The following is a 27,357-nucleotide window of genomic DNA, read 5'->3' as shown; positions in this document are numbered from 1 at the left end:
CAGGGCCATATGAGATGACTCGAACACGAGAACCGTTACCGACGTGTTCAATCGGACAAGAATCCATCAGAAATCTTGCTCTAATATGATAATGCACGCCCACACACAAGTCCGAGAGCCCGGGAACGCATTGCCTCATCCACGCTACAGTCCGGACCTGGCACCCTCGGACTTCCATCTCTATGGGCTGCTTAAAGATTTTCTATGGAGAACAGACTTTGAAGAGGACGAGTGTGTCAGTCTTTCAGTGGACACGAGCAAGACGTGTCGATGTATGTCACCAAATTCTGACTCTTAACAATACATACATTATGGGGAAAAAAAGTGGGGCATTACTTAATGAACGATCCTCGTAAGTTAACAGAACTTGACCGATTGTTTCCCCTATGTCCCCTTCCCCTCTCCCCCCTGTTACTGATATTCAGCTTCCATACATTAGGTTCCAAATAAACTCACAAGCAAGTCACAGCTAGCTGACTTCAACTGCTTCCAAAGTTCTGCCCGGCAGTTGCCCTGTCAGTGCAGCACAGTCGCTGTCCCCTATGTTCGGGCTGTGGTTTGCGCCCCACTCTGAACAGCCGCCCCCTGTTTGCAGCGCGGGCCGTGGCTCCTGGAGTCCCAGCACCGCCACGCGGCCACTCGGCGACCCCGGACGCTCTCCTGCCGCGGCTGCCCGCCACACTCCGCCGCCACCAGACGACGCAGCCGTGTCTCGCCTGCGGTGAGTGCTGCCGACTTGTACACTCGGTGCCGCATCAACCAAATGTTACACTAAAAAGATCTAATTTAAGCATTTTTGAAATTTCCGATAAAGCTGAACTTACAGTTGTCAGGAAACACTATTTCTTCATTTAATAGGTGTGTTTAATGTAACTGCTGCTCTTGATGGTGTTTAAATATCTTAGAAATTAGTTCCGAAGGAAGTGGGCTAGGAGCCACTGTGTCAGTGCACTGTTATTCAATGAAACCTACATGTCACGTGAGTGAGTATACAACTGTTTGGAAGTTCTCACAGGGAACCTCTTGAGAGCGAGATCACAAATTCAGTCATCAGTGAGGCTCATTGGATAGTATTAATAGTTGTGATGGGGAAAAATATTAGCTGCTAATGTTTCACCATCTTCATGAGGAGGGCTACAGAAAGTGAGTGTCCAAGAGGTACAGATATAAACCTCCTATGAGACACACGTATTACACATAACAAAATAGACATCGTTGACGTTAGAAAAATGTTCAGGACAGATAATTAACTTGAACCACAAGCACCAAATGAAAAACAGCGCGTCCCAGTGGTCACAAAGGTTCGCACCATCGAGATCGAAGGTGAACACTGTCGTAGACCTTAAACCGTGAAACTGGTCTTCCTTCGAGGTGCACGTTCAGATAATGCGATAATACGTTTTATAGGCACAGAACAAACAAAACATCTAGAGGCAAAATCTTCCAATGATACAAATTACAATATTGCACTCCTTTCAGGAGGGATAGTTTACTCTGAGGGAGTATCATTTCTGTACGCAGACCAGGAACGATCAAAAGAAACTTGCTTTAACCAGTCATTGGTCAGAAGCAGTGCTCATACTGCATTTGTAGTTCTCTTATGCCTATTTTCCTGCTCTCGTTTGCTTTGAGGTAACTACTACCTACTGCCCTTGCAAGATGGCGCACACGAGAAACAATCGTAGGGGGCAGAGCACCTCCAGCTTGTCGCAGCACAAGAAATAGATTTCCAAAAAATTTACCGACTAGATTAACATTCGACATAGTTGTGTACTGCTGTGTTAAGGCATTGATATTACGAGAGTGAATTTTCACTCTGCAGAGGAGTGTGCAGAATTTGGGAGGTAGGAGACGAGGTAATGGCGGAAGTAAAGCTGTGAGGACAGGGTGCGAGTATTTGAAATTTCGTTACCTGATTTTTATCAGTTTTATAGCACTGTTTCAAACTATGCCAGTAGTATAGGCTTTGATATGGGACACCACATGTTTTTGACTTGAAAATATTTCGACATATTTTTGACTTGAAAATATTTCGACATATTTTTGACTTGAAAATATTTCGACATATTTTTGACTTGAAAATATTTCGACATATTTTTGACTTGAAAATATTTCGACATATTTTTGACTTGAAAATATTTCGACATATTTTTGACTTGAAAATATTTCGACATATTTTGGACTTGAAAATATTTCGACATATTTTGGACTTGAAAATATTTCGACATGTTTCTGACTTGAAAATATTTCGACATGTTTTTGACTTGAAAATAATTCGACGTGTTTTTTTCTGAAAAAATATTTCCACGAAGGTTTCTTCTGAAAAAATATTTCCACGAAGGTTTCTTCTGAAAAAATATTTCCACGAAGGTTTCTTCTGAAAAAATATTTCCACGAAGGTTTCTTCTGAAAAAATATTTCCACGAAGGTTTCTTCTGAAAAAATATTTCCACGAAGGTTTCTTCTGAAAAAATATTTCCACGAAGGTTTCTTCTGAAAAAATATTTCCACGAAGGTTTCTTCTGAAAAAATATTTCCACGAAGGTTTCTTCTGAAAAAATATTTCCACGAAGGTTTCTTCTGAAAAAATATTTCCACAAAGGTTTCTAAAATATTTCCACAAAGGTTTCTAAAATATTTCCACAAAGGTTTCTAAAATATTTCCACAAAGGTTTTTTCTGGAAAAATATTTCCACAAAGGTTTTTTCTGGAAAAATATTTCCACAAAGGTTTTTTCTGGAAAAATATTTCCACAAAGGTTTTTTCTGGAAAAATATTTCCACAAAGGTTTTTTCTGGAAAAATATTTCCACAAAGGTTTTTTCTGGAAAAATATTTCCACAAAGGTTTTTTCTGGAAAAATATTTCCACAAAGGTTTTTTCTGGAAAAATATTTCCACAAAGGTTTTTTCTGGAAAAATATTTCCACAAAGGTTTTTTCTGGAAAAATATTTCCACAAAGGTTTTTCTGGAAAAACGTTTCCACATATATTTTGTAAAAAATATTTTTGTCTTATAAAATTTCCACTTGAATATTCTGTTACATATTTCCAATTTCCTTTTTAAAAATTCGCCGTTTGTCTTGAGAAAACTGTATCGACAAGACTATTTTCATCATTTCCACGTGTTTTCCACGTAAAAATATTTACATAGTCTCCGCATAAAAAATTTCCACATCTTCCCACTGCAAATTTTAAAACATTTTGTATAAAAGAGTGGTCCTCTCTTTAAACTCACATCTTTTTGCGCAAAAGATGGCAGCCACTTTTTAGCAGTCACTTTTTTGCGAAATTGTGGCGATTTTAAGTAAGGGCAGCGGTATGGCACGAACCCGCATTTTTTAGACGAAAAGACGACAGCCACCTTTCTGCAACGACTTTTCGCATCCACTCTTTTGTGGCTACTTTCTTGAAATTTCCAAGGAGCGTTCGAGTCGTCACTCGGCAGGCACTTTTTTGTGGTCGCTGTTTAGCTACCAGTTTCTTGCGAGCGCATTTTTGCAACGACTATCTGAAACAACACTCGAAAATTTTAAATGGTGTCCACCCTTTAAAATCAGACAGTTGTGTTGTGCTTACAAGTCACCTCAATTATTTACTGGTTGATAGGTGTCTCTTCAGTTATCTATATTTTACCATCCAGCAACAATCCGTAGCAACAATCTGTACCAACAACCATTATCATCAATGCATTCTGTAATCTCGCGGAAAGCATAGCTGTATTCTATTTATACAAGTGGATTTTATTTCATTATTAATTGCTAACTCCCCAGGGAAGTGTATCGATTATTCTGTATTCTCTTCTAAAGCCATAAGCTTATTGTAGTTACAGTTAAATTCCTTACCTGTAACTGTACTTACAAAGTTCTTTGTTTCTTGTGTGTTGTTATATCGTTGGTTATTATGACTTTGTCTTGTGAACCATGTACCAGCTCGGCCATTGTTCCCATATTCAAAACCTTTATCACTACGGTAGTTAAGAGTGAAGCTTTGTAATTTTGGTAGTCTCTTTACCTCTGTACGTTTTGTATGCACAACCTTTTGGTCCTGTTCCTGTCCATTGAATACTGTAATCATCTTTACCAAATTCGTCAGTCGATTCACAAAGCGTGCAACCTGTTTCTACAGTATTCGTACCATCGTCAATATAAACAAGAGTGTCGGTGTCGTAGGACACAATTTCATCACCTAATCTATCGAGCATATCGTACGGCCTCATTCTAGTGTTGGAAGTGGTGAAAGTGGACACAAATAGGTTGGTACGATCTTAGACATAGTACTGATATATAACTTGGATTACACAGGTCTGCGACATAAAAATCGTACCAAATTTATCAAGTGGTTTTCATAGTGTTTTCAACACTGATTTCAGGGAAATTGGTGAAAAAATTCCATCACGTACAGTTATTTCACAAACGTCTTCTCTAGTTTTAGCTTTTTTCTATATTTCAGCACTCTAGTGAGTTTGAATTTTGGTTTTTAGGGTCTCCGTAAACTGTTATTTAGCCGTTTTTATGCTAAATATACGCAAAATAAAGAGTAATCAGGAGAAACCAGCAGTATTTTCAGGTCAGTGCCTGTCTGCCATGCTGCCCCTTCCCCCGCCATCACCGAGCAGTGAGCTTCTGCTATTGCCCTTCAGTTCGCAGTACCTCTCCACTCTGTGCTGTTCACGTGTTGTTGTTGCTGGTGCTTTAAACTAGTGACTGTTTCCTTGTGCTGTGAAGTTGTTCTATGGACAGTGGCTACCAGAGGATATATAAATTCGCCACATCGCTTGTGCTACATTTGTGGTGCAACAAAGAAACATTTCCGATTTTGTTGAAAAGGTATAGTTCGCCTATTTTTGTATAAAGTTAGGTGATCAAGATAAGCCTTGGGCCCCACACAAAGTTTGTTCAGTGTGTGTTGATGAACTGAGGCAATGGTTTCAACATAAAAAGCAGTCCGTACATTTTGGAATACCAATGGTTTGGAGGAGCCCAAAAATCTTAGTGAAGACTGCTATTTTTGTTCTTGCAGTGCAAGAAGACAGAGATTGCTAAGATTCTGGCACAACTGATCCCGTTCCATTCTCACAAACTGAACTGAACGATTTAGACCTAGGCCTTTCTAAAGAATCGGCAGAGGTTTTAGGATCTAGATATAAATATATATTGGCTCCGGGTAGATCCTTTTCTTGGTATCGATCGAGGGAAAGGGAGTTTGTATCTTTCTTCCCTCAAGGAGGTGACATGGTGTTTTGCAGTGATGTTCCCCCCTGGACTTATGGCACGTTTCAAAATAGAATATGCTCCTGATGAGTGGAGACTTTTTATTGATTCTTCAGAACAAAAAAAGCCTTAAAGCAGTACTTCCACACAACAGCAATAAGTACTTCTATAGCAGTTGGACACTCAGTTTACTTAAAACAGTGTTACGCAGGCCTTGAACTGGCTTCAAGCAAACACTGCTATTCAGACCACAAACGGACATTATGTGTGGATTTAAAAGTGATTTCAATGCTGTTTGGTCAACAAAGGGCTCTACAAAGTTCCCTTCCTTTTTCTGTGAATGGGAGAGATAGAAAGCAACACTACATCAAAAAAGGTTGGCCCTTCAGAAAAACCTTACAAGTAAGGGTTAAGAACGCTGATAGGAAAAGCCTTGTGGATCCCAAAAAGGTGTTACTTCCACCACTTCACATTAAGTTGGGACTGATGAAACAATTTAAGGCATTGCCAAAAGAAGGGGAATGCTTCAGATAGCTTTGTGGAGAGTTTCCTGGTTCATCAGAGGCAAAGCTAAAGGAAGGAATCTCTGTCCGACCAGACATTAGGAAACTAATGACAATCCCAAGTTTGTGGACAAAATGGAAACATAAGAAAAGACAGCATGGACATCTTTTAAATTAGGTGTTACAGGTTTCCTATGAAACATGAGAGATCCAAACTAAAAGACAATAGTCGCAGACATTACTTTAAGAAGTGGGCTGTAACGTGAGCTTTAAAGTTCATTTTCTCCACTCGCGTCTTGACTACTTCCCTGCAAACCTTGGTGATTTAAGTGAAGAGCAGGGCGAAAGATTCCATCAAGACATCCAAGAAATGGAAAGAATATATCAAGGAAGATTGAACGTCAACATGATAGCGGACTACTACTGGGTGATAAGTGGTGATCCTCAACGAGCCCACAGCTGGAGAAGCAATAAGAGGAGCTTTGACAGAAAGCGAAAGCGTTATTATAACAACTTGTGAGATTAAAGAATAGTGGAAGTGTGCGGGAAATGTAGTTTAGAACTTATTTATAAATAAAATAAAATTTTATTGTTACTATACTTAAAAATACTCCTTATTCTGGGAAAACCTGACGTTACAGAAAAAAATTGGATTGCATTTTTGAAATTGGCGTTGAAAAGTACATCTGTCAGTTATCAAATTTCAAGCAACTTCCAAAAAATATTTTTTTTTCAGACCTGTGTTATTTCTTCGTTGATCGGTATAATGTTAGTTGTCCCTCTTTTATTTTGTGTAAGAGCTCGTACCATTGCTCAATGTTGTCTATAAATTCTGTTTGTGACAAGTTCTGTCTCTGGCCGAATTTTCCCCAGAGGGAATTCCATATTTTGGCCACAGCCCGCTTGCCAGCATTCAGTTCAGTATTGTTAAAGCCGTGCGTGATGTCTTGCTTTCCCTCGATAATTGGACCGTATTCTTCTTTAGACTTCTGATTACCTTCCCAAGGATTAGTTTGACCTTTATAAAGGTTTTAACGTAGTTTGTGAACAGTCAACTACTTTCCCATTCAAAGTGCCACACCTTGTAAATTTCCTGTATTGTGTAGCCTTCTCAATGGCTTTGTTGAGCTCTATAGTTGTCAAAGTTCGTACGAAAGCTCGCTCATCGTCACTATGGTTGCAACTACTATCAGGCTTTTCTTCTACACTTTTCTAACGTAGACCGAACAAAAGCTTTTCGTGCTTAACTGGAAGCACAGAGTGGTACAAGCCGTGAAGCACAAGCACTTTGCATTTAACAAAACGAAATCATTCGTCGTTATATTTTTGTGGCCTCAATATCTGCACGGGATGACCAACATATAATCGTCGTAAAACATCACTGTTGGATATAGCCTGCCCATGTCTATATATCGCAGCTTCTTGCCTGAAACCCTGAATTTAGCAGCGTTTGTTCTTGCACTGAAAAAGACATCTCTAGGATTCAGGGGTTCTATGACATTTACGTTCTCTTTTGAAGTATTCCACTTACAGCTCCATATTTCGACACAGTTACAACCGGTGTACCCTAACTCTTATGTGAGTTCTAAGAGATACATGGTTTCATTGTTGACCGTTGTCGATAGTATCGGGCGAATAACACACTAGACAGCTGTGCCAGAAGCAATTGTGATACTGGTAAACTGTTTTTGTGTTTGCGTACTAGCTGTCAACATTTCCGCCACATTTTGTAACTTCTCCACAGTTCAATGCATTTTGTACATTAGGAAACAATTTAACCACACAATTTACTCTTCGCTGAACATTTCCTTCTTTTGATGTTTGACTACAGCAATTAGGTTCAATGTATTCTGACCTGTAAATAGCCATACAAACACTAAAAATTATGTACTGGAAAGGATCAATGTTTCTAATGTCCAGGAAATATCTCCTAAATTCAAGGCAGCTGCGGCGCAATATGTCGTCAGAATGGAAATACTCTGAAAATTCCTTCTGGAAGTCAAACACTTAATTTTCACCCACTTCCTGAGCGTGCCATTCTAAGAATGCTTTTCTAGCCTTACATATCACAACGTCAACACCGTAGTACTTGTTTGCTGGAAGTCGCCCTACGTAATTTTGATTTGCTTATTGAAGAAGTGTGGAAAGTAACCTTTTTTCAGCTCTTTCAGACTGAATGTCTTGGAAAACGTCGCGAGATTACCTTGGATACCGTATTTACTGGGATCTAAGCCGTACTTCCGGTTTTTGTAATTCAGAAAACCGCCTGCGGCCTAGAATCGAGTGCAAAGTAAGCGGAACTTCTGAAAAATATTGGTAGGTACCGCCACAACTAACTTCAGCCGTCAAATATATGTAGCGCTACTCAGGCATGCCTTGCAGGCACAAAGATAAATACTGGCGCCAAAACCTCTGCGTTCGTAAATAAATTAAAAGAAAAGGTAGAAGAATGTAAACATTACGCCATGTATTCGTTTGTGTTTGCTGCTGTCTCACTGAAATTCTGTCTGCCTAATAAACTACGAAGCTAGAGTGAGACAACAGCAAATGCGGAAGAATATACATATCATGTCATGTTTATATTCGTATTATTCTTATGCTGAATAGTGATAGACAGAAATGAACCTGAGCAACTGACTAGATTTTTAAATCTAAGATGACGTTGATTTCTGTGCAGAATGCAATGCACTAAAGAGGCGTCTGCAAAGATTTTCAAACGGAGAAAATTTTCACTAAACTCCAGTTCACATCATCTTCTCTCATACGCTGTCTATTATTTGGTTCTTGTTGGTCATTAACAAACAAAGCAGCAGTGTAAGAAACAACAAATAGCAGTCCCCCCAGGGGGTCCACAACTCTTTTGTGGACACGTGCGTAGCGAGCACGGGACCCCGAGCTAATGTGGCCCTCCTTCCTTTCCGGGCTGCATACCTTCCCTTCCCTTTCCGCATCCCTCCCCGTCCCCCATCTTCGCCCCCCCCCACTCACCTCTGGCTATTTCCTTCCCTTTCTCCCCCTCTGGGAGTATGGTTTGTGCCTACGTCCGGAGACGGACGCTCGAAACTTTTCCAACTTACTTGCTTTCTACACTTACAAGTCCTCGTCCTTCCTCTGTCCTTCTCTTTTCCTTCCCTCTTCTCCTTGCCCTTTTCTCCGCTGCGGCGTTTGAGACCCCCTCTTCTTTCCTTTCCCTTTCTCTTTTTTCCTCCCTGTGCGTGTCTGAAGGCCGACCCACGCACTTCCATGCGTAGCCGGTGACGGGGTAACGCGTAATTCCCCGCCCCGGGTAGACAGGTAGGACACGTACGTACCCCCTGGTAACGGCCAGGCCCAGGGAGGGGTGATTACCCGAGCTGATACCTTCCAAAAGTGCCGATTGGTCCCTCCGTCCGTTTGTCGGGAGGTGTGACCTGAGGTGTGAACAATCACCTAAGGCGGGTGTGCCCTCGGTGAGGGCCCCCACAAGGAAGGAGCGCGCCATCGGAGACGCCGGTAATCATGGGGGATTCTTCCGCAATGGTTTCCTCACCTTCCACTATGTCTGCTCACAAACGTAAGTTCACTGAGTCTCAGCCACAGACGGTTCTTCCATCGTTACCACAGTTCCTTGTTGTTTCTCGGTCTGACGAAGGTCACGGTCAACCCTTTCATTATTCAGAAAGGTGTCGACGCAATTGCGGGTCCCGTAAAGTCTTGTTCCAGATTACGGAATGGTACCCTGTTGTTAGAAACACACAGTGCCCTCCAGGCTCAAAAATTGCTGCGTACTTCTCTGCTCCACACCTTCCCTGTCCGGGTGGAACCGCACCGTACCTTAAATTCCTCGCGTGGAGTCGTTTATACACGCTCCCTCGATGGATTGTCTGACGAAGAAATTCAGCACAACCTGTCTGACCAGGGCGTCACCGCTGTTCATCGGGTTATGAAAAGGGTTGACTCGAACATCATTCCGACCCGCACTGTCTTCTTGACATTTGACAAAGTTCAACTCCCATCAAAAATCAAAGCAGGCTATGAGATAATTTCCGTTCGCCCTTATGTCCCAAACCCTACGCGTTGCTATCGATGTCAGCGGTTCAATCACACCAGCCAGTCCTGTTCCAATCCGGCCAAATGTGTTACGTGTGGCAAGGATGCCCATGAGGGTGCTTGTCCACCTCCATCCCCTCACTGCATCAACTGTTTGGGTGACCACGCTGCTTCCTCTCGAGATTGCCCCGTTTTTAAGGATGAAAAGGTGATCCAGGAAATAAGAGTGAAGGAAAAGGTGTCGACCTTTGCTGCTCGAAAGTTACTCGCCAGTCGACAGCCCACCGTGCTTGAGAAAGGAAAATACAGCGCTGTCCTTGCTTCTCCTCGGTCAACAAAGGAGGCGGCCACGCAGACTTGCGACCTCACATTTAGTACCACAGTCGTCAGATCGGCCAGCGCAAAGATCGCCCGTTCAACCTCACCACTTTCGCCTGCCCACTCTATGGCTCACCCTTCGTCGGGTTCTGCTAAATCTCGAGCCCAAAAGTCAGACGCCAAGTCTTCAAAAAAAGAGCATTCTCGTGAAGAGTTTTTACGTACTACAACTTCACAACCATCGGTTCCTCCTTCATCTAAACATACCTCCAAGAAGGCTACGAAGAAACACAGTTCCTCTACTTCTCCGCCAAGCCGTGTCCCATCTACAGCACCACCTGGCGGAAATCGCCCTCGGCCATCTTCTGTGTCGCCGAGGCGCACTGTTGGTGGCCGGTCAACTGGCCGATCGTTGGTGGCAGGAGCTGCTCCTGACCAACCTATGGATCAGGATCTTCTGCCTTCGACTGAATGCCATTCCATGCTGTCGGTCGCAAGCTCTGAGCAGTCGTTGAGTTGACAGCACCCTTGGTCACGTTCCTCCCTTTTCTGTTCACCCAATGTCCATTATCCACTGGAATATCCGCGGCATTCGCGCCAATCGGGAGGAATTGTCGATCCTCTTACGATCCTACTCGCCGGTCATCTTCTGTCTTTAGGAAACAAAGCTGCGTCCCCATGACCGCTTTGTTCTCCCTCATTTTCAGTCCGTCCGATATGACCTCCCCTCTGTTGAAGGCACTCCAGCCCATGGAGGACTCATGATTCTGCTCCATGATACTCTCCATTATCACCCAATCCCCTTAAACACTTCCTTCCAAGCTGTCGCCGTCCGTCTTTCCCTTTCTGGGTACACGTTCTCTCTTTGTACGGTATACATTCCATCGTCTACACCAATGGCACGAGCTGATCTCCTTCATCTTCTTGATCAGCTTCCACCCCCCTATTTGTTGGTTGGGGACTTCAATGCCCACCACCCGCTTTGGGGATCTCCACATCCTTGTCCACGTGGCTCACTATTGCTAGACGTCTTCCACCAAGCGGATCTAGTCTGCCTCAACACTGGGGTCCCCACATTTTTATCTGCCTCCACGGCAAATTTATCCCATTTGGACCTTGCGGTTGGTACTGTTCCGCTAGCTCGGCGCTTCGAATGGTTCGCCATTGATGATACACACTCGAGTGACCACTTTCCATGTGTTCTTCGACTGCAGCCTCAACTGCCATATATGCGCTCGCGACGCTGCAAGTTTGCCCAAGCCGATTGGACACTTTTTTCGTCTCTAGCGACATTCGATGACCGTCGCTTTCCCAGCGTCGACGATGAGGTCACACATTTTACCGACGTTATTCTCACAGCTGCGGAACGTTCAATACCACGCACCTCCGAATTGCCCCGGCGCCCCCCAGTTCCTTGGTGGAACGAGGCATGCCGTGACGCAATACGTGAGCGGCGACGTGCTCTTCGCATTTTCCGTCACCATCCAACTTTGGCCAACTGTATCCGATATAAGCAGCTCCGTGCGCGATGCCGTCGCGTCATCCGCGATAGCAAGAAGGCAAGCTGGAAATTCTTTATTAGCTCATTTAACACCTTCACTCCCTCCTCGGAAGTTTGGAGTCGGCTTCGACGGTTCTCAGGCGCGCCTAGTTTCTCCCCGGTCTCTGGGCTCACTGTCGCGCATGATACCTTAGTGGACCCCGTCGCAATTTCTAACTCATTGGGTCAGCACTTTGCTGAGATTTCGAGCTCTTCAAATTACCCGCCAGCGTTTCTCCCGAAGAAACGTGCAGCGGAAGTGCGACATCTTGCTTTCTCCTCTCAAAATCGCGAAAGCTACAATACTGTTTTCTCCATGCGCGAACTCCAACATGCACTCTCTTCTTCTCGCTCCTCCGCCCCAGGACCGGATGGTATCCATGTCCAAATGTTGCTGCATTTATCAACCCATAGCCTGCGTTACCTCCTTCGCCTTTATAATCGAATTTGGACCGACAGTACCTTTCCCAGGCGATGGCGGGAAGCTATTGTCGTTCCCGTTCCGAAACCTGGAAAGGACAAACATCTCCCCTCTAGCTATCGCCCCATTTCTCTCACGAGTAGTGTCTGTAAGGTTTTGGAGCGTATGGTGAATTACCGTTTAGCTTGGTGGCTGGAGTCCCGCAGTCTTTTAACACCAGCCCAATGCGGATTCCGAAAGCATCGTTCTGCTGTTGACCATCTTGTTGCTCTCTCCACTTATATCATGAACAATTTTCTCCGGAAACGCCAAACGGTAGCAATATTTTTTGATCTGGAGAGAGCGTACGATACCTGTTGGAGGACAGGCATCCTCCGCACACTGTTCTCTTGGGGCTTTAGAGGCCGGCTGCCCCTTTTTCTTCGCGAATTTATGGCAGAGCGCACATTTAGGGTGCGGGTGAACACTACTCTCTCCCGTACTTTCTCCCAAGAAAACGGGGTACCCCAGGGCTCCGTGCTGAGTGTTGTACTGTTTGCCATCGCCATAAATCCAATTATGGATTGTCTCCTTCCTGATGTCTCGGGCTCCCTCTTTGTGGACGATTTTGCGATCTACTACAGCTCTCAACGGACCAGCCTTCTTGAAAGACGTCTTCAAGGATGTCTCGATCGCCTCCACTCGTGGAGCATCGAAACCGGCTTCCGTTTCTCACCCAGTAAGACCGTTTGTGTTAATTTTTGGCGACGTAAGGAGTTTCTTCCGCCCTCCTTACATCTAGGTCCTGTCAACCTTCCGTTTTCCGACGTCGCTAAATTCTTGGGTCTTATGTTTGACAGAAAACTGTGCTGGTCCTCCCACGTTTCCTATCTTTCGGCTCGCTGTCTGCGTTCCCTTAACACCCTCCGTGTCCTGAATGGTACCTCTTGGGGAGCGGACCGAGTGGTCCTTCTCCGCCTCTATCGCGCCTTAGTGCGCTCGAAATTGGATTATGGAAGCATAGTCTACTCCTCTGCTCGGCCGTCTATTCTTCGGCGTCTCGACTCTATCCACCACCGTGGATTACGTTTAGTGTCTGGAGCTTTTTACACCAGCCCTGTGGAAAGCCTTTATGCTGAGACTGCTGAACCTCCGCTGTCCAATCGGCGGGCAGTCCTTCTGAGTCGTTATGCTAGCCATCTGTCTTCCATGCCTGCTAATCCAGCCCATAACCTTTTTTTCGACGCCTCCTTTGATGTCTGGTATGCAGGCCGCTCCTCCTCCCTACTACCCCCGGGAGTCCGCTTCCGTCAACTGCTCCATTCTCTTTCCTTCCGCTTTCCTAAAACCTTCTTGACAACTTGGGGTACAGCACCGCCTTGGCTCCGTCCCCGGATCGACTTGCTCAGAGACCTATGTCAATTTCCCAAGGATGGTACCCCTACACTTGTTTACCGTCGGGCATTTGCTGCTCTATGTGCACAGATGACGGAAGCCACATTTATTTACACCGATGGCTCGAAAACATCGTTAGGTGTAGGGAGTGCCTATATTGTTGGCGACACCCCAAATCACTTTCGGCTTCCCGACCAGTGTTCGGTTTATACTGCGGAGCTTTACGCTGTTCTCCAGGCTGTCCACTACATCCGCCGCCATCAGCGGATACAGTACGTAATCTGCTCAGATTCTCTCAGCTCTCTCCTAAGTCTCCAAGCTCTTTACCCTGTGCACCCTCTGGTCCACCGGATTCAGGACTGTCTGCGCTTGCTCCACCTGGGGGGCGTCTCAGTGGCGTTCCTCTGGCTCCCGGGACACGCTGGTATCTGTGGAAATGAGGCGGTCGATATAGCGGCCAAGGCTGCAGTCTCTCTTCCTCGGCCAGCTCTTCAGTCTCTTCCGTTTACCGATCTACGGAGCGGTTTATGTCGCCAAGTTACTCATTTATGGCATGCGCATTGGTCAACACTTCCCCACAATAAATTGCGGGAAGTGAAAGCCCTTCCTTGCGCTTGGACCTCTTCCTCCCGAACGCGTCGTCGGGAGGAGGTAATTTTAGCTCGACTCCGGATAGGGCACTGTCTTTTTAGTCATCGACATCTTTTAAGCGGTGATCCTCCCCCACTCTGTCCCCACTGCTCTCAGCTGTGGACGGTCAGACACCTTTTAATTGAATGCCCCTATTTTAATCCATTACGCTCCCGTCTACAGCTCTCGCCTGATCTATCGTCGATTTTAGCAGATGACACGCGCTCAGCTGACCGCGTTCTACAGTTTATTAGTGACAGTGAAATGACGTCAGTCATTTGAAGTTTTTTTTTGGGGACAACCAACCCCTTTCTATAGTGGACTTTTAAGCATTCCTTCTGCCTTTAGTTTCTCAAATTTTCTGACTTTGTTTCCATTGCTGCTGATTTTAAATTTCGTTTTTTTTCCTGTTTTCTACGTCACGGGCTGGGCGCTAATGACCATAGAAGTTTTGCGCCCTAAAACCACCAAAAAAAAAAAAAAAAAAAAAAAAAAAAAAAAAAAAAACAAATGGCAGTCCCTTGCCATTGTTTCCCATATGAGACAATTTCTCTTTTTCTTTTTTATTGTAAGCCACGGAAGCACGCACAAAAGCAAGCCATGCCGCAAGCGGGGACAGGTTGTAAACACTCTTTGTCAGTGTGCGACAAACAGTGCATGACACAGTACAATAATGCATTTTCAGCTTAGAGTGACTTAAACACCTATAACAAAGAGAACAGCACTAAACAGATCAAAGCAAAATAAGCAATCTGTTCAAATCAGACGAAGCACGTGAAAAAGGAAGGGTACCTGTATAATGCCTGACACACAGCAATGAATGTTCAGACAACATTATTGCGTGGAGATAGCAGCGATTGCTTGTACATGATTACTTACTGATACTATAACCTTACAGTGGAGATTGCCCTGAAGATGACCCCCATGTCAGGTTGAAACCGGTTGGCGACAAAATAATGTGGCTGTGAGTGTCGCTTTGATTAATTGACGTAGCAATGGCTACTTGATAAAGCTTAACTGTTAAGCCTATGACTCGGACCACACTACTGTAGCTGTATCGTCATCTATTCGGCTTCAATTGTGTCTCACGTTAGGGTGGTCAAAAAAATTTTTTTTCATTGATTTAGTCTCATTCTTTGAGTGCGGCTTAGATTAGATTCGAGTGAATACGGTAAGGTTTATGCTGTCAGTTATTCTGAGCCTTAGGGAAGGTATTTTTAGCACTATAATCTTCAGTCCTTGGTAAATGATTTTGATCTTCATTCAGTTATTTACACAATACTGTAAAATAAAGTATGAATCATAAGTCTTTGTATTGTGTGCTATACACGTATAGCCCCTGTTACTGTGTGACAGCAACCATTCGCAAAATTCATTGTTTTCTAAATTCGTATGTGTTTCCTTTGAAGTCGTGCACGGCCACAAAGTTTGGCGTGTGTATGCCTGTATCTTGTTCTGCTTCGAAATCGGAAAAGTAGTACCTCTCTTTGTAAGTGCATTTTTAAATTTTTTAGTGCCACTCCCATTGCAAGTATATTTATTATCGCAGTAACCACCACGTCTTTTTCTCCTTTGCATGTAGCATTTGTTTTCACTTACCTTCACACGCTCATCGCCGCAATTTTGGCAATCAGAGAAGCCAGGGTTGTCTGCCGAGGCTGCTTCTGTGTTATTTTTTTACACTTTTCGCACTCTAAAATCTTTTCAAACGCTCACTTGTGATTACCCATGCATTCTTCACCAAAACAATACAGAAGAGGCTTGATAGTGTGAGTTTCCAATAATCCGAGCCTCTTTAATAAAAAAGAAAAAAAATAGAGGTTGCAATGATCTACTTTCTTTTTTTCACAGACATGATAAATAATGGAAGAGAGAGTACAGCTCAGTGACAAAGCTGACAACAATTCAGTCAACACTGACAGTTAGCTCGCTGCCATGTTGCACGAACATCTGTCGTCAGTATGGCACGAAATACCCCGACTGCTGCCGGCTGCTACCGATCAAAACTGGGCAGTTCGTACGCTGCTGTAGTTCCCAGCACCTGTACTGTACAGTGCTGTGTGTCGTTTTGTTTGTTGACTGTGTGTTCTATTATTGTAGAATTTAAAAAATCATAAGTGACGAAAATTTGTCTAATGAACAAATATATAACTGTGACGAAACTGGGCTAAATTTTAAAATGTTACCAGCGAGAACACTTGGTTCTTGAGAAGGAAAAATGGCTCCTGGGCACAAAAAGAAAAGGAAAGAGGGGCTCACAGTTATGGCAGCTTCAAGTGCAACTGGAAACCACAAACTAGAACTAGTTGTGATTGGAAGTTTGCCAAGCCAAGAGCATTCAAGAATGTATCTATCATAGCTCTCCCGGTTGTCTATACATATCAGAATAATAATGCCTGGATGAATCAGGAAATCTTCAAGAACTGGTTTTTTAACTCATTTGTACCTGACTGCACGAATTTTTTAAAAGGAAGGGGACTGCCATACAAAGCAATTTTGCTCACGGATAATGCGTCCTCATATCCGAGTTCAGGAGAACTGCAGTGTGACGGTATCCGCGCCTTGTTTTTCCCACCAAACGTCACCTGTCTCATTCAGCCCACGGATCATGGCATTCTGGAATGTCTAAAACAAGTATCGACGGCGATTGTGATTGCTACAGTCAATGCTGCATTCCGAAGACAACGAAAGCATTGTAGGAGCTTTGAAGAAAGTGACTTTGAAGGACGTCGTGTACTGGATTAGTGAATCTTGGAGCGAACACAATTTCTAAGTCGTGGAGGAATATTCTACAGGAAAGTATGCCGGACACAGAAACTGAAGATTCAGCAGATGAGGACGATCAGCCACTGTGTAATTTAATCAGTGGATTGCCAGGGTGTGAAGAGGTGGCAGGAGGCGAGTGGAGGTGGTTAAATCCGGACCAGCAGTTGGAAGTGACAGACTCTTCTGTAATTGACACGGCTGACATTCCACGGCAGTGCGAGGGTGACGAGCCACCGGCTGCACCGGTGACGAGTCACACGGATGGCTGCGCTGCCCTCGAGGCCGCCATGTGCTCCGTGGAACAGCAGCCTGAGGCGACACCGGTGGCGTCACTCTGCCACGAGCAAACGTCGCACACACTTCACTATTACTTGGCTAAATAAATAATTCTGCCAATGCAAATGCATGTGTAAATACCTTAATTTTAATAAAGTTCATATTTTGACCTGTATTACTTACAATATCATATTTCTTTTTCCCATTTAAATTTCGGTCGTCCGAGTTTTTGACAGTTCGAGGTGGTTCCGGTCCCATTTACCTCGAACTATCGAGACTCTACTGTGTGTCTTGCACTTTCTGCATTAAATCCTTGGCTGTTTACCTTTATGCTTTGGTCTTAAACACAAGGTGCACATTTTTCCTGTATCTTTTTCGCAGAAGTATTTGTCCTTGTGATTGCAGGATTCGTCACACATCTTGCAATAGAAATTCTGCCTAAAAGAAACTCTTCATATTGTTGAAGCCATTGTGGTGGTCATTATTTAAGTACAAATAGTGTTGTTCCCTTTTCGCCGCCAGAGGAATGCATAACTGTGTTAAAATTAACAGCGGAAACAACTTTAATCTGAACATTCAAAAAAAGCTGCTGCATTGTCTATATCGTCCAGACTGAAACCTTCTTCACAGTTCTATGAGTCTCGCTCACAACTCTTTTGCTAATCCTTCCTGCGGAGCTCTCCCTTTCCTAGTGTAGAGAGCGTCATTATCTGTCAGTTCATCGCACAAGTATGTTTCTAGTGATCATTGCTCGAGGACCGCACAGGCTATCGTTGTTGTTTATTTTGTTTATACTTCTCTTGCCAATTACATCTTTCGTAATATTTACTATTTTTGTTTCACTTTGAACCTCTACCTCCACCTATTTCGTAGACCTGAAAGTAAAATTTGGTGGTGTTTGTGTTTATATTTTCATTGGATCATTGGACGTTACTATTCTTTCAATCTGATCAAGTAGGTGTGAATCGTTGAATTTAAATTCCTTTTCGATGAAATTGATTGATTAAAATAGTTTTCAGCAACTATTTTCATTTCGTCTCATTGCTTGAAATCGGGCAATTTTCTTACTGCATTTGTATAGCCTTTCTAACAGCTTTCATTAGTTACTCGGGATTATCTTTCTTAGAGTCTTTGATTGTAACGATATTAGTTGTCTGCCAAACGTTATTTCCTTAACAATACTGTACGATCACAGGATTGAATCTCGAGCGGTAGCTTCTTTTCTTTCACTGAAGTGAACAGTTCTTTTTTGAACAGAAAGATTTGGCCTAGTTTTCCTGTTTTCGTGGAGCCGCGCCGTTATTTTTCTTCGAAAACCTCTGTAGAGAATTGAATGTGCCGAATTGCTTCCAAACGTTCCTTTTCTGAGTTCACCAAGTCCAGTAGGCCTTTCTTTGTATGTACTACAGAGTAACCTTTGACCCTACTTTTCCTTGCTATTTTTTTCAGCTCACGAGAAGTTTTCGGAGAAAAGTCTCCGTAGTTAAACAAACCACTATCATTTGCTGCTGAGGAAACTCATTCTATAGCTTCAACAAGTGCTGCTTTCTTCATTTTGTACAAACCTTTGATTGTGAAGTCTTATGCAAGGGCTCTTAATTCCTTAAGTTTTATTTTCTTTAACCTTCAAGTTTTTTTCTTCATTTGGCTCATCTAAGGACCACGCACCAGTTTCAGTGCCTCCTTCTTTGTTGTTCTTTCTTTTTCCTTTAGTATTCTTTCATCTTTTAACACTACATATGCTTTTTCTATCCTGGGACCATTTTGACATGTCTTTTTCTCCCTCTTGCCTTGGAATCCTTCAATTTTTTACGCTTCCCTCTTGAAAATCTTTCTGTTTCATCTTTCTCACTCATGTTGTTTCTTTCCATATCTTTCCTAACTTCCTGAGTCCAGGCTATTGTTGACTTCTTGTCCCAAAGATATCTAAAAATCTGTTTGGTTAACCTCTTGCTGTTCATTTTGTGTAAGTGTCCAAAAAACAGCAATTGCCTCTTTTGTAGTGTTCCGTTTTTTCAATGCTACGATAAACTTCTTCATTGCTTCTTGATTTCCATACCTCTGTATTTTTTGGTGGCCCAAATATTTTTCGAATTTCTTTCTAGGACTTCAGTTTTGCATAACTCGTAGTTCAGTACTAAACATTAATTTCCATAAAGAAACTCTGGTTTTTCTACTGTGTTGTAGTGCTGTGTCTTCAAATTTTTAGACAGGCATCTTTTGGTGCAGATATTCCTTGTTATTTCACAAGTGCAAATATTTAAATTTATTTACCATCTTTATCTGGCCAATATCTGTTGCTATGGATTCCAGAGCATTTTTTATATTTGTCATAAATTTTATTTGTCTAAGATATTCAACCTGCTTTGTTGGCTATTTCTTCTAAGAGACTGATTTGTATTCCAACATTTGTTAGATTTTCAGAAAGAATGGCGAAATCATTCGCAAATGCTAAACAGTGAATTTCAATACCTTTGTTTTTAGTTCCCAGTCTGACTGGTGATAGCTTCTGCTCTTTCAGTTTTTGTTTCCACTCTCTTACTAGTTTTATTCTTTTCTCTAGTGCACAGTTAAGAGGAGTGGAGACAAGCCATTACCTTTCCTTCCACCTGTTTTTATGCTGAATGCCTTCGATATAGCACCCCGAAAATTTACTTTTGATGTGGTGTTTGCAAACGTTTCAACGAATAAGGTTTGCTAATTTAGATTTGATGCCAGATTCTCTGTTCATTTATCAAGTGTTTCGCTATAAACCGAGTGAAATGCATTTTTAAAATACATAAATATTACAACTATATCTTTGGACTTTGTAAATCTATGACGAATTATGGACTGTAGGTTGAAAATCTGTTCTCAGCAAAATCTGCAGTTTCTAAAACCAGTCATACTTTACCAAATGGTTACCAAGTGTTGCTCCTTCCATGTTTAATAGTATTGTTGAAAATTTTGTTACACATTATATATTTTTTTAATCCGTGTTTCTGCTAATTCAGTTTTCGTGACACTGTTTGTGCGCACGAACCGCTGCGAAGCATTCCCTGTTGTAATCTGTGGCACACTAAGAGAAGCAGGATGTGGCGGCGTTGTCAGCAGCTGCTCTCTTCCGTCAACAGATGTCGCCGAGGTTTGCGCCGTGTAAATTACTGCAGTACGTGTTCTGCTTTACTCGTTACGGAAATGCATTGCGAGTGTAAGATTCTTTTACCACATTGATACAACAATGTGCCGAATTATGAGGACTATGAAACGCTGAAAGGCACACTTAAGATATATAAAGGTTACAAGAATGTCAATGGCTGTGACGTTGACGATATCGAATTCTGTTAAATTCTTACGGTTTATCGATGATAAAAATCACAGTAAACGTGAGACTTTAAAATTTCTCCTTAAATATATTTGCAAAGTACGATTAAAAGCTTGTTAAACAAGCGAAGAAAACAGGACGTTTGAACAGCTGAAAAGTTAGTTCGAGTGGAAGACGAAGCTGATATTAGAATACGAGTATAAGAAAGGCATCCAGCCTGTGGCGGATAAACTGAATGCTTTAGAGAAAGAAGTTACTGGTGCTATAGCGAAAAATCGAGAGGTTGAAAGAGCTAGTTCCTTAGGAAGGGAATTATGACACTGTGTGTCCTATTCCGCCTACAACTGAGGAATAACCTTTTGAAAGTTTATTTGTGGATGATGATCCGATCACGCGAAAGACACGTAAGAGGCTTGAGCCCTCGTTGTAGCAAATTGAGGAAGAAGACCGGGAGGACATGAAGGCTGTTAGAAACTAAACAACACATTATGTTGGGCTGAAAGTGTCAAAATGCTTGGGTGGTGTCGTCGTACAGTATTTGGCTTAAGATTTGACAGTCGAAAGCACTACATGGGCGGTTCCGAACTAACGTTTAACAATGACACCATTTCTGTCAAAGGTAGCAGTTTTCAGTGCCAGCAATGAATTCATGAAACTGCTAACCCGAAAAAAAACGTAGCATTCGAAGACTACACGCCTGATGACCGTGAAGCATATACAACTATGCTGAAGGAAACTAATGCAATATTTCACCACTATGATCCAAATACGAATAAACCCAAGTCAAACCGCAGTGAAAAGTACATCATCATTATTCCGATGTAGCAGTCGTTTGTCTTGTGTAGTAATTCTACATCAGTGGCCAGTCACCAGTCAATAGCAAAAGAACCTGTTGAGTATATAGAATTCATTCTAGAAACATCCCCCAGGCTGTGGCTAAGCCATGTCTCCGCAATATCCTTCTGCAAGGTTCGCAGGAGAGCTTCTGTGAAGTTTGGAAGGTAGGAGACGAGGTACTGGCGGAATTAAAGCTGTGGGGGTGGGTCGTGAGTCGTGCTTGGGTAGCTCAGTCGGTAGAGCACTTGCCCGCGAAAGGCATAGGTCCCGAGTTCGAGTCTCGGTCCGGCACACAATTTTAATCTGCCAGCAACTTTCTGTTGAGTATGTTTGGATGAATGACCTCAGATCTAATCGACTAGGTGATGGTGGTTCACGGTGAAGAGAACGCAGCTGGTAGGTCGCTGGGGTTTGCAGAAATGAAATAACAGGGAAGCGGGCATGAAGTGTTCCGGACAAACCCGATGTGTGACTAAAGCGGACGATGGACCCATCAGGCCCCTTTCATTGTGCCACCTGCGTGCAGGTACCGTTTTTAGCGAAGTGTTTATCGGTATGCCTGAACGTCCAACGTTCTGCTTTAAAGGGGATAGGCAGGGTGCTAGCTCAGGGTGTATACGACCCGGGAGATCCGCGAAAAACCCGGGAATTTTTTGATCTGTCAGGAAACCGGGAATTGTTTAGAATTGCGGGAAGTTTTCGTTGTTTTAGTTTTCAGTTAAATTTTTGTCATTTTGATTGGTGAGAAACAATTCTCTCATCCTGCTACTGCAGAATAATACTGCAGCAACAAAACATGAACGACAGAAAAGAAACGAAAATAAAAGTTTGGTTGCGAAGGAAATGCGCCACATACAACAACAAAACACAGTGCTCATACAAGCTTCTGCCAACAGCAAAGTATGTCGAAGGCTTTAGGAAGACTGTGCAGTGCTCGATAACAACAAATTGCCTCCGACGAGCGTGACGTGACGACTGTTTGAATTGGATTGCTTTGAGGAGTTGCGGGCTGCCTCTCGCGCATGCGCAGTTGAGTGGCGTGTGAGCAGTCCCAGCTCCCTGTTGTGGTTACAGAAGTGTGGCTGGGAGCCGCCGTCTGACGTCGCCGCCCTTGGGAAATGCGGTGGATCCGGGGCTGGTGCAGAGAGCAGCCCGAGCTGTGGTGGGCGGGTGGGTCGCCTCCACGTGGCCTGTGTATACCTTCAGCGGTTTTACTGTCTCCTCCTCGTTTATTGCTCTCACGTTAAATTAAAACAAAACGGATTTTTGTGACAGGGAGCTATCAACTGAGTTAAAATACGTTCGCATAACCAAGGAAGGCTAAAGTATGTTAAGAGTTTCAGATTTTATTTCCACCTCTCTGACAGTCAAGAAGTAATCGCTTTGCAGAAGAATCAAGTTATTTTTCAAGGTTCGCTAAAGAGATTGGGCTTTTAATAATCTTTTCCGCTCAGGCAGTCAGTTTATTTGAAACAAAGTGTTTAATTTCACACTATTGCCTAGTTTCAACTGTTCGCTGCGCATCAAGTGCACTTATGGCATTATGGCATAATAAAGAACTAAACATGATGTAATGCAGTACTGGTGCTGCAAGAAAATTAACATCGGAATCTCGACTTGGGAATGCGCGCTTTAAGGCGAATTGTGCATTTTAGCGTGGTGCACGAAATCCGGATGCTCTTGAAGTAATCCTGTGATGTCTTGTTTCTTTCGTAGCATAATGTAAGATCTTTCAGAGTGTTTCACACGTAGGAACATGAGGGCCTCCTGCGTCATCGTAGCTGCGCAAGCGCGGTGACTCCTTCCACCTGGCGCTCTCTGTCAGCTGCTCAAACGAACCTCATATTTCTAGCAGGTCGCGGGAAAATACTGCGAATGGTGGTTCGAGAAGCGTTACATTCAAAGCAAATTTCCTTTTACGCGAGGTGGATTGTGTGCGAGAATGTACGATGAATTTATTAAATCACAAAGCGTTTGACTCTCATTTAAAAATAACTCTTTGAGGAGGACCGTTTAGAAGGATTTCTAGTCCATAAGATCAGACATTTATCGCGTTATTAAAAATTTTACTGACACGTCTGTGTGATGTGTTGAAGTGTAACACGCGCAAACAAGATCAAGATTATATGTGCAAGCTTCTCTTGCAGCTTATTAATCTTTGAGACAAATATTGTATGTGAACGCTGTGTATATTAATTTAATCCATGAGCTTTTCTTATTTGTGTGTTGGCGCTACTTACGAGTGATGTTGTTATTGGCTGACTACATCGCGTGTCGTGTGCTGTCATCAGCTGGCGAGATCACGTGACTTGAGCTATGGCTGGCTTACAGAAGCTCACCGCAATCTGCATTTCAATGTATCGGAAAGTGACGTGCGGTGTTTGGTGGAATCCTCCATAATAGGAACATATGGACGACATCAAAGGTCTTGCAAAACGTTTTTTTTTTTTCCCGCTTAGTTTCGTTTTCTAATGTGGCGGGAAATTGTACGTCGGTATAACAGTCAGAGAATTGTTGAGTTCTACAATGGCGAGGAAGAGTATAGTGTCGCTTAACACGGAAAAAGTGTATTCTGAGCCGGGAGAAAGTCTATTTTTAACCGAGAAGCCGAGGAAAAATGCGTGAACTTTTTTCCCCTTGTGCACGTATACACGCTGTATAGGTTGTTGATGTACAGAACATGTAATAATAAGTCGATAGTTGCACAACTCTAGAACCAGCAGTATATTTACAATGTGCAGCCGATATTTTTATAGGCAGTAGTGTCCCGATATTTTGCCCGCCGATACACACTTTTTTCAAGAAATCGAGTGTCGATATTGACATTTTAATTAGTATCGATGTATTGGACACTCCATATTTTTAAAAATATCGACAATCCTGGTGTAGCGCCGACTGCCGTTCCGCAGCCGAAGTCTGTCAATTGCGGCCGTGCGGCCATCAGAGAAGACGGCGGCAGCCCTTGCAGGCGAGCCAGCCGAGTACAGGGGGCAGCCCGGCCGACGCTCGGCCCTCCCTGCAGCTCGCGTGCGCCACGCCGCAGCCGCCTGCGTCTGCAGACACGGCTGTCGCACGGCTCAGCCTAACATTCGACCTGGTCTCTGCTCGAAGGCACGCGGTTGCTTCCTGACGGTGAAACACCTGGTCTCAGGTCGAAATTACAAACTACTCGCAATTGTACGTAGACGGAATACACTTTATTTAAATACTTTGAGCACGTACTGAAGTGTGTTGGACAGTCGCTGACAGGCGGTAGGGGGCGTCGCTTGTGAGGGTCGCCTGCCCTGGCCGCCCTCTGCCCTGGACGCGGTACAGTGTGTCCGTCAAGTCGTGCGCCCTCTACGCTCCGCAGTGCTGTCCCGGCGACCCAGTCTGGCCACACAGCCTGGCGCCGCTCACTCCCAGCTCAGCGACTGCCCTGTCCAGAAAAACACGACATTACGGAGTAAATTGCACTAACACGGGAACAGGAATCAAATGTCAGCGTTCCCGTATCTCTTAGAAATATAAAAGTGGGTGCCTGTTCGTGTGAATGCGTGTTCGTGTACAACTTCATCCACAATTGGCGCATACATTCCGTCTGATACGGTTTTTAAACAACACATACTGCAGGTGTACTGGAGAATTTAAGCCTTTCCTTCGATGTGGTCTGGCCTGTGTTGCGATCTACGTTTTGTTAACAGACGAGGAAGTTGTATTTCTGTACTTAGATATCTGATTAGTTACCTATGTTTCCTTCCCGATTGTCGGGAGGGATTGCTCCACACACACGTAACCGTTAGAGGTGTGTTTCTCTGAAGCTCAAAGATCGGTTACCAGCAGGATGCTGAGGTCACAGGAGGTGACTCCTCAGAGTGAATTAGGAGAGAAAGTTAAAACAGCTGGTAATGAGATGCAGTGCACAAATTTTTTAATGGGAAGCGGCTGCAGATTTCGATAGTGGGATACTGGTATGTGTCTGTCATACGCTGGTTGATCTGTATCGTAGAGGGAAGATTTCTACATTTGTAACTCATGGCTAGGCAGAAGTGTATTGAGGGCTGCTGGAAGTTTCGCGTCTGTGACGGTTTCTTTCATTCGGTGTGTGTGTGTGTGTGTGTGTGTGTGTGTGTGTGTGTGTAGTAGAGTGAGAGAGTGTCGATGTTTTGTGCAGGAGCCTCTCTCAACAGGAGAGAGGGAGGAGGCTGATAGAGGCGGCCAGGCAGGGCGCGGCGGAGCAGCTGCGCGAGTTACTGGCGGCGGGGGCGGACGTGGCGGCGAGGGAGGAGGGGGGGTTGGGGAACAGCTGGACCGCCCTGCACCTGGCAGCAGGCGGGGGTCACGTGGCGGCGGCCAGCTGCCTCGTCGGCGCCGGCGCGGAGGTCGACGCCAGGGAGAGGTGGGGGCAGGAGACGCCCCTGCACCAGGCTGCATACAATGGCCACGCTGGTGTGGTGCGGCTGCTGGTCGGCGCCTCTGCTGACCTCAACGCCAGGGATTGGCGGGGGCGGACGCCGCTGCACTTGGCGGCAGAGAGGGGCCACGCAGGGGCGGCGGCTGAGCTCCTCCTGGCGGGGGCGGACAGGGGGGCCCGGGATGAGGATGGCAGGACCCCCCTGGACCTCGCCAGGCAGAGGGGAAAGCAGGAGCTGGTGGATACGCTGACACAACGCTGACATACGGCATTCAGGAAGCACAAGCAGTTACACCATATGCGTTGGTCTTTCAAATAAAGAATACAAAAAATCAATCCTTTGTTCATTTATTTGTACATACCATTTTGTGCTGCGTATGACAACTCTGGTAACACCGGGACAACGACGAGAGATACCTGTAAACTAACGTGAGGAGCCCTTCAGTCTGTAAAATACTTCACGATCAGTTTTTGCAAAAGCTGAGTAACAACTGACAAACACTGCACTATTACTAAGCACCACCTGTCTCTCTCAAGATAACGTCAGCACTCAATCTCTTTGAAGACACGAATGGCGCAATACTGTTGGTTGCCTACCACATCACGCAGCTGCACTAACGTTCGTTGTTCGGACCAGACCACTGCATTACCCCATTACTGGAAACTATATGCTGCTAGCGTGCGTGGTGCTATGTTACACCAGCATAAACTGCACCATACTCAGATTACTGGCACACAAGTCGTTCAGTCAGAATGTGTCTTCAGTTGCGATCTCACGCCGAGTTCACTTATGTATCTGCAGTACGCAAATACTTGCCGCCTTTAATTGCAGCCTCACATTGGTAGCAAGAGTTACACCACATACCAGGCAGCACTGCACACGGAATGAGTCACGCATCAGGCAGATTCGTAGAGGTGACACTGTGACGAAAAGTAAAATAAATAAAATTCTCTACTTTGGCCCACTAATCGAGCAAGTGCTTCCAGCTGCTGGTGAGATTCTAATGAGCGACTTGCTGTTACGTTAATTCAAATCTGGATGTGACTGCCGATGTAAATTACACACTTTCCCATACTGTCGCCATCTGTACATGAGCGTGTCGTTATTTCCTAACTTTCGTCACCTGAGTCTACGACGTTTAATAAAAATGATGCAACGAGCAGCGGGGATTTCAAAAACGAAACGCACTACGACAACTAACTTTTAAAACACGGTTCCTCTGACAGCAGTGCTGCACTGAAGCGAATACCTGGTGGTTACAGAGATGGAAGAGATACATGTCCAATGTGCACAGAGGGGGTTCTTATAAAGTGTCAAGCGATGTGAAAGACTCATAAAATGTTGACGTCGAAAGGGAACTGGCCGGATTGAGCGTATGAGGTTCCTTTCCCTATCGACAGCAACTTATTTTTCCAGGTTTCAGGTTTCAGTGTGACGCTGCAGCTAAGGAAACAGTGCAGAATACAGCAGCAGTGGCGGCGGGGAGCGAGAAGGCGTTCCCCGCGCATGCGCCGGCAGCGGCGTGACGGTGAGTGGCTGGGGTGAGGGCTCGCGAGCCAGCCGTGGGGCCGCGACAGAGACTCGCGCCCGCCAGCCTCCAGTACTCGGTTGCGAGGCGGACCTGCAACTTCCCCTCAGTCAGCACCGGCCGCCAGGGCCCACCTGTGGCGCAGCAGGCGGTCACGTGTGTAACCGCTACACGGCGAAACAAACAACTTACACCCACACATTCACACCAGGTTATGATCGGAAAC

At 44.3% G+C, this 27,357-nt stretch overlaps 1 protein-coding gene across 1 annotated transcript in view; it reads left to right on the top strand.

The window, feature by feature from the left end:
- LOC126427156 (poly [ADP-ribose] polymerase tankyrase-1-like) overlaps positions 1 to 25,864 on the top strand; it is an 88,652-nt gene extending 62,788 nt beyond the window's left edge. The window contains exons 3-4 of the mRNA XM_050089382.1: positions 596 to 721; positions 25,363 to 25,864. Of these exons, the coding sequence (XP_049945339.1) occupies positions 596 to 721; positions 25,363 to 25,864 (628 nt within the window). The remainder of the gene's footprint in view (positions 1 to 595; positions 722 to 25,362) is intronic.
- Positions 25,865 to 27,357: the final 1,493 nt, after the last annotated feature.

The sequence above is a fragment of the Schistocerca serialis genome, chromosome 11 (assembly GCF_023864345.2).
Source record: "Schistocerca serialis cubense isolate TAMUIC-IGC-003099 chromosome 11, iqSchSeri2.2, whole genome shotgun sequence".
NCBI lineage: Eukaryota > Metazoa > Arthropoda > Insecta > Orthoptera > Acrididae > Schistocerca > Schistocerca serialis.
The sequence above is the reverse complement of the archived record's forward strand: the minus strand, read 5'-3'. Positions and strand labels throughout refer to the sequence as shown.